Source organism: Argentina silus (assembly GCF_951799395.1).
Source record: "Argentina silus genome assembly, chromosome: 3".
NCBI lineage: Eukaryota > Metazoa > Chordata > Actinopteri > Argentiniformes > Argentinidae > Argentina > Argentina silus.
The window spans coordinates 6,247,453-6,254,970 of NC_139657.1; the positions used below are offsets into that span (position 1 = coordinate 6,247,453).

At 44.0% G+C, this 7,518-nt stretch overlaps 1 protein-coding gene across 2 annotated transcripts in view; it reads right to left on the reverse strand.

The window, feature by feature from the left end:
- Positions 1-213: 213 nt before the first annotated feature.
- scn4ba (sodium channel, voltage-gated, type IV, beta a) overlaps positions 214-7,518 on the reverse strand; it is a 21,194-nt gene continuing 13,889 nt past the window's right edge. For both annotated transcript variants that reach the window (XM_083666647.1, XM_083666648.1), the window contains exons 2-5: positions 6,146-6,309; positions 4,896-5,115; positions 2,946-3,075; positions 214-2,596 (exon numbers count right to left, since the gene is read on the reverse strand). In XM_083666647.1, the coding sequence (XP_083522773.1) occupies positions 2,503-2,596; positions 2,946-3,075; positions 4,896-5,115; positions 6,146-6,309 (608 nt within the window). In that variant the 3' untranslated portion in view covers positions 214-2,502. The remainder of the gene's footprint in view (positions 2,597-2,945; positions 3,076-4,895; positions 5,116-6,145; positions 6,310-7,518) is intronic.

Consider the following 7,518-nt stretch of genomic DNA (forward strand, 5'->3'; position numbering starts at 1 on the left):
AGCCATGCAATATGAACTATTTCAAAGGAATGCTTTTATCAGGGACATAATTGGCCTTTGTAATATTTCTGTGTTGAGTCACACTGCAAAACATTCTTCATGCTATTCACCAAAGACGGGGTTGTTTTTCAGTGGACTACAGTGGGTCTATTGACTTTCAGTGGACAACAGTACTTCTTGGTAGTTGGCCTCAGAGTGATCAATACAGTGTGGTACTTTTTCTCAATTTGTGCTGCGTTAATGGACATTCAGTGTTGGGTCAATTTCCACACTAACTTGGTAGACCCAGGGGGTTTGCATGAAACACGGCCTGTACCAAGTGTTATGGAATAGGTGTCTTAAGTGAAAGGTAGGCAAGAGTATGTGTCCCATAGCGAGGGGTCGAACCAAGTGGACCAAAAGAGAACCTGTTGTTTAGTCTTCTGCTAGTTTGGCATGGACAAGGACTGTTTTAGAGATCCAAAAATATCCATTAGTAATGCAATATGAACTGTTTCAAAGGAATGCTTTATCGGGGGACAAAATGGACCATTGTGATATTTCTGTTTGAGTCGCATGTCTTGAGTCACACTGCAGAACATTCCCTATGCTAGACACCATTCCCACAGCTGGGGTTGCTTTTCAGTGGACAACAGTGGGTGTATTGATGAGCCTTCTTGGTAGTTGGCTTCAGAGTGATCAATACAGTGTTTTAATTTTTCACAATTTGCACTGCATTAATGGACATTCAGTGTTGGGCCAATATTGGTAGTCCCAGGGGGTTTGCATGAAACAGGGGAGGTGTGAATAGAGTGGGTGACAGATTCAACATTCATGAAGGAGCAGGTGAGGTCATAAAGATAGAGAAGAGTCTTTCCTGTGGTAAAGTATGTGTTGTATATTTATTAAAAAAATCGTTCACATGCTAAAAAAATGCATTGGTTATTTGTTAGAAGCAGCATCATAAAATGTCATTCACTTATATGGTGGCATTGGTTTCTGGGGATTGTCTTTTGTTAAGGTCATAATCTTTTGTCAAAATGTTCTGTGTTATTTTTTTGTCAATGTTTTTCTTTATTTTTTTATTTTATTTTTTATTACGAGCTGTTTTTAATACTCCCAAAAAGCGAAGGGAGTGGGAAGCGACTACAGGCACCTGTGTTTCATCTAAAGCAAAAATAATCAAACGGGTGATGGGCTGGATCCACTGTTCACTCCAATGACCCTCTGAATAACCTCTACATTATCTTCCTCTCCTCCACAGAGGACAAACCATCCCACCGCTTTGCCTCCGAACAGCCTTCAAAGCATCAAGAGAACAGTACTTGTATTGAGTCCAGCTTCGCATGTACCGTAACACGACAAATGCAGATTTAGCTGAGGAGGTTTGACCTCTGTAAGTAGCATTTGTTGATAATAGTGGTAAAAATTCCTCTGTATAGCCTACGAAATAGACACAGTTGACAGTGTGAATGTGGAAATGTGTTCCACAGCTCGCCATCTTTTAAAGGAGTAGAGTTTGGTCCTGAGCGACACTGTAAACTTCCACTATAGTTCAAGAGATGCTACAGGATTTTTCGTTGTTATTTCTTGACATAAAATGTTGGCTTGAGTGTTTACTTCCTGGTTCCTGATATACTGTAATGTTTATCGATCGTCTCCGGTTCAAGGCCAACGAACCTTTGTAAAATGAGCTTTTGCTCATCGAAGTGAGGATGTGTGCCCCTCTCTGTCCAGTCAGGCAACACCAGGACCCGTTTCTGGCTTGCAAGCGCTCATTTTACAACTAGCGGCTGAAATTATATAAACAATCTTGTAGCATCTCATTAAGTAAGGAGAGTGGTTCGCTCCATGTTAAAGGTGTAGAGGGAGATGCTGTTTTGCCAGGTATCTCCATCGGCAGTACTGCACCTTAACATTGCTCTAATATCTAATGAGCTGTAATGATAGTTGTGCTTGTGCTGTAGAAGAGTATACAATATGGCAGTCAGGTAGAACATGGCAGTGTGTGTGTGTGTGTGTGTGTGTGTGTGTGTGTGTGTGTGTGTGTGTGTGTGTGTGTGTGTGTGTGTGTGTGTATGTGTGTGTGTTTTGGGTTGCGAGCCTGAACAGAATACAAGTACGTGATAACAGTAACTAAGTTCCATGGTGAGACCTATCATGGCACAGTCGTTGATTATGAACTCACCCTGTCCTCAGTGGTCTGTACCAGAATGTTTGTATTCACATTGATTCACCCAATACTGGTTGGGGCCTAATGTGCAGTAGGATATTGTCATTGCAGTGTGTCTGATCCAGCCTCGAGCACCTACATCATGTTCCTCAAATCTCAAGCACAATTTAAAATATATATTTTACATATTTGTTTTTCCACATAGGTTGATACTATACTTTTGTCATTTAGATAAAGAAGATAAAACAAGTCCTTTTATAATAGCTTTCTTTCTATATCTGTTCAATATATTTGCATGTGTACATATATACATGTACAGACATATATGTATAGACATACATACAAATGTTTCATGCCTTTGGTGTCGCTTTGTTGTCCCCTTTGGCTCCCGAGAGTCCGTTTTCTGTGTTGTCGTTCCCTGTGGAGCTCACAAGGCACTCTTTACTGTGGGGAGGGGAGACAGAGACACAGTGACAGAGAGTCAGAGTGCAAATGGCAAAGGGTCAAAGGATTTTGATGAGCGCATGCATTGCCAACTTTCTTTCCATGGCAATTTTTGTGGGGGTGCCTGAATGCTTTATTGTTTTCCTAAGATACACTACTACGTCACACTAACACATGTATACACACACACACACATGCACACACGCACACACGCACACATGCACACACACACACACACACACACACACACACACACACACACACACACACACACACACACACACACACACACACACACACACATGCACACACACTTACATCAGTGCTTTGGAGTTACCCCACCACTTACTTCTTCTCTGCGTTCTTGTGTAGGAAGTGGAGAACCAGGGACTTTGTCACCATGACAACAATGAGCAAACCGATGGCTCCGCCCACAACAGACGTGATGATGGTCGTCAAGGTGTTGTCAATGACTTTCACTGAAGAGAGAGGGATAGGGGAAGAGAGTACAGGGGAGGGGAGGGGAGGGAGGGAGGGAGGGAGGAAGGGAGGGAAGGAGAGAGAGAGGGAGTGTGGTCTGTAAGACTTAGAGATTGTATGATTGATGTATGAGTGATGTAGAGTGATATTTTGAGGAAGTAGTTGATGCTACATTAAAGTGCAGGTATTTTTTGTTGATTCCAAAGGTGAACCTGTAAACATATGGAACATGAACAGACAAGCAACTTTCAGCAGGCAATGAGAATAGAGGAGAAAGGAGAGAAATAATGAGGCTTTGGGATAGTGATTAAAGCACTCATAAAAGGATATGATATATCACCACATAAAATGTTCCTACCCAGGGATCAATGTTACATGTTGGGACTACAAACAGTGCATACCGCTAGACAAAAAAATGGTTTCACATCATAACATATGACAATTGCGCTGTTGTGCTCAGCAGAAATGGACAGTAAAAAATGGGTAGCACTTTAGTTTATGGCTTGGTGAAAAGAGCAATTACATGGTAAGACATTTGGTAACAATTGCTATTTACTAGTAAGAAAGGCAATGTCTTTGTTATTATAAAGTTAGGTTGCCTTCAGTTTCTGCGTAATATTTGATGATGTAGGTATAACATTACATCCCCATCCAAACCATTTCATTAAAATCCCACTAAACTGACTTTGATATCCATATCAAATAATTTCTGGGTACATTTTAGGTTACCTACTTCATTATTTTATTTTTTTTAAAAGCAAAAAGTAGCTTTTTTGATTGACAGTTCGTCTTATGAGCCATTCGTTCCTAGGTTCAATGTTTTTCAGCTAGATGTATGGTTTACCGATGTGTTAGCAGCCTACAGTGCCTCTTCTATGGATTTAAGCAATGCTTTTGTTTGCAGTTGGACATTTGTTTAGCAACTCTTCTGACATTTCAGCTATATCATTTTCTTTCCTTTGTATTCTGATCAGTCTGCATTTTACCACAACGTTGTAAATGGCCAGTTCCATCTAGTCGCTGTTATCTGCACCTGCCGGGAGCTGACAACGTGTGCCCTGGTAGTGCTGGCTAAAACGGGAGGGAGGTCAAACGTAAACAAATGATGAATGAGTTGTACTACCCAGAGCACTAATATAACATGAGCAGAGGTTGTGAGGACAAACGCATAACCTCTTTTAAATCACACCCATCTAAACATAGCATTTGAGGGAGAGTAGAGGACTTTATTTTTACCTAAAGCTTACTGGAAATCATCAGAAGCCAAATTGTTCATATTTGGGTCATGCTAATTTTAATCTGGTGAAGCCAAATTCAAACCAAAACACTGGAAATGACGATTGTCACTTTAGTGGGCCTTGTACACACACAGCACTTAATGTTGCTGTTCATGTTAGTAAAGGGTAAATATCTTAATTGCCCTATTGTCCTAACAAAATACAATCACACTGTGATCAAAGTTATGTCATGATATATATTCATGATTTGTAGTGATGGTAGTTCACATGTCTTCACAACTTGTGTCTGCCGCAGGAGCGGCATTGAGGTAGCCCACCATTGTGATGACAGTATGAACCTTTTAAACGATGACCTACTGTATAGGGGGTTTCTACAATACAATAATAATATAGAGGTCAATCATAGGAAATAATGCGTACATGGGTACGTACTAAAGGCAACCTTACCTTGTTATAATAAGGAAATTCCTTGTTACTGGTAATTACCTAGTGTTATTCGTATAGGTAATATTGCCCACTTATTATAAGCCATAAAGTAAAGTTCAACTGGAACTGTAATTATAACTGTAAGGGTTAAGTACATTGGTCAACCACGATGAGGGTGAACACAGTGCTGTGGTTACGGCCCTTCTCCTTGGGGTTGCGGCCGAAGCAGGTGTACTCCCCGTCGTCCTCGAAACTGATGTTCCACAGCAAGATGGATATGTTGTTGCTCTTGCGGGTGCCCACGAAGGCCACCCGCTCGTGATGCACAACCACCCGCGGCTCAACTCCCTCTGCCGGGATCATCCCGTCACACAGCTGGAGAAGAGAGGGGGAGAGAGGGAGAACGAGGGGAAGAGAGGGAGAACGAGGGGAAGGTGGAGAAGGGGGTTAACAAAAAGTGTGGGTGGGGGTGGGGTGGCGGGGTCAGGGAAGAGGGGCAATAAAGGGGGAGGAGGGAGGGAGAACAAGAGGAAGAAGGAGGAGGGTACAACAGAAAGAGGGAGGATGAGGGAGAGAGGGGGGCAATAAGGAAGGGTGGGGGGGAGAGGGAGGAAGGAAGAATGAGAGGAAGAAGGAGGAGGGGGGTACAAGGGGGAGGGGGAGAACAATGAAGAGAGAGAACAATTAACAGGTGTGGATGGGAAGGGAGAGTTGCAGGGAAGTGGAGAGAAATGCTTCAGCACATAGCACCATTGTATAGCCCTTTGAAGATGTGTGTGAACTGGATTTCGGCTGTGATGTAGAGCTTTGATAGCCTTGGCACCGTACTGATGGAGCAACTGGGGGAGTCATTGAATAGTGAAGTACATTACGTCTGTGTTTTGAGTCTGTTATTTTGGGAGTACGTGTTGTGAAGATTTCTGAGAGGTGGACATGACTCTGCCAAAGGAATTCTGTGAGTCGGCGTCATTTGGTAGCTGTCCTGTTGATATGTCAATGCATATCAAGGGGGATGTGATAACACAGTGCTTTCGGAGGGCTTAGCATGGCATGCTGAGGCAGTGGGCTCTGGGAGGTGTGATGGTATGTTGAGGGGACAGCACGTTGCCTGCTGAGGGAGTGTCACAATGGCAGATTACGCAAAAGCAATGAGATAAAATAGGCCTGCACCTTCTCCTACTCCCTCCCCCTGTCCATCTTTTCTCTCCCTTTCCCCCCTCTCCCTCCCTTATTGCCCCCCCCCCCCCACTCTCCCTTATCCTCCCACTTTCCGTTGTACCCCCTCGTCCCCTCGTTCTCCCTCTCCACCCCCACCTCTCCCTCATCCTCCCCCTTTCCATGTATGTCCCACCTTCCCCCCCACCGTTCCGACATTGAGGACCTTTTTCCAAGATGAGACGTTTACCTTGACCATGGTTCCGTTGTCGTTGTACTGCCAGTTGAAGTAAAGGTTCTTGATTCCGATGCAGCTGGTGTAGGTGCAGGGTAAGAGAACCGTGCTGCCGTTCATCGCCTCCACAAAGGGAATCTTCCCCGCGGACATCTCCAAAGCCTGAGCACACCATACCCCTGAGAGAGAGAGAGAGAGAGAGAGAGAGAGAGAGAGAGAGAGAGAGAAAGAGAGAGAGAGAGAGAGAGAGAGAGAGAGAGAGAGAGAGAGAAAGAGAGAGAGAGAGAAAGAGAGAGAGAGAGAGAGAGAGACAGAGAGAGAGAGAGAGAGAGAGAGAGAGAGAGAGAGAGAGAGAGAGAGAGAGAAAGAGAAAGAGAGAGAGAGAGAGAGAGAGAGAGAGAGAGAGAGAGAGAGAGAGAAGAGAGAGAGAGAAAGAGAGAGAGAGAGGTAGCGATGGGGGGAGAAGAAGAGAGGGACAGAGAGAGAAAGAGAAATCAAGCCAGGCACTGACTGACTATATTAAAAGGACAAGATTAAAGAGAATACAAGAGACAATGCTTCCTTTTATATAATGTGAAAAATGTCTGAGCCAATCACTTGTTTTTTGTGTGTGTTTTTTGTTAAAAAAACTGTACTTTTTAAAAACAATCCAGGCACCACATGCACCAAGTCGACCTGCATTGTGAGAGACTGCTGCACACAGACTCACACACAGACACACACAAATACACACAGTCCATCTGAATGACCTCTAAAGTGTGGATCTGTAGTCAGCAATATTTCAGCAAAATTGCGATTCAAGAGTAGCAGAGAGAGAGTAGAGAGAGAGCTGGAAAGCACAACGAGAGAGGGATTGAGAGAGAATGAAGGAGAGAGAGAGAGAAGAAGGCAGGTTGTTTTCTGTCTGGTGCTGTTGGCCTTGCTTGGCGCGGCGTGCGGTGGGCAGTGGTATTCTCACCATGTGGCTTGGCGTCAGTGCTCAGAGGTCTCTGCACAGGGGCTATTTATAAACTCTTTCGCCCCAGCTCAATATTTCAGGGAAGAGATAGTGTGTGTGTGTGTCTGTTTGTGTGTGTGTGTGTGTGAGTGCTTGTGTATAAGAGTGTATGGTGGGACGGTAAACAACTCTGATATGTGTGTGTGTGTGTGTGTGTGTGTGTGTGTACTCAGTAGTTCCCAGCTGCCAGTTTCCAGCCCAACCTACAGTAGCTGAACATGGAAACTGACACCACTACAACCCATCGAGCCTCCTACCTTTCAGCCTAAAGTGGGCTTCAGATGATGCACAGCAAAAATGACATTGTACGGGCGAGCCGTTGTTTTCTGTGCTATCGTAAACGGCTTCGGTCTACATGGCATGTCAGAGCTCCAATATCATGTAATGTGCA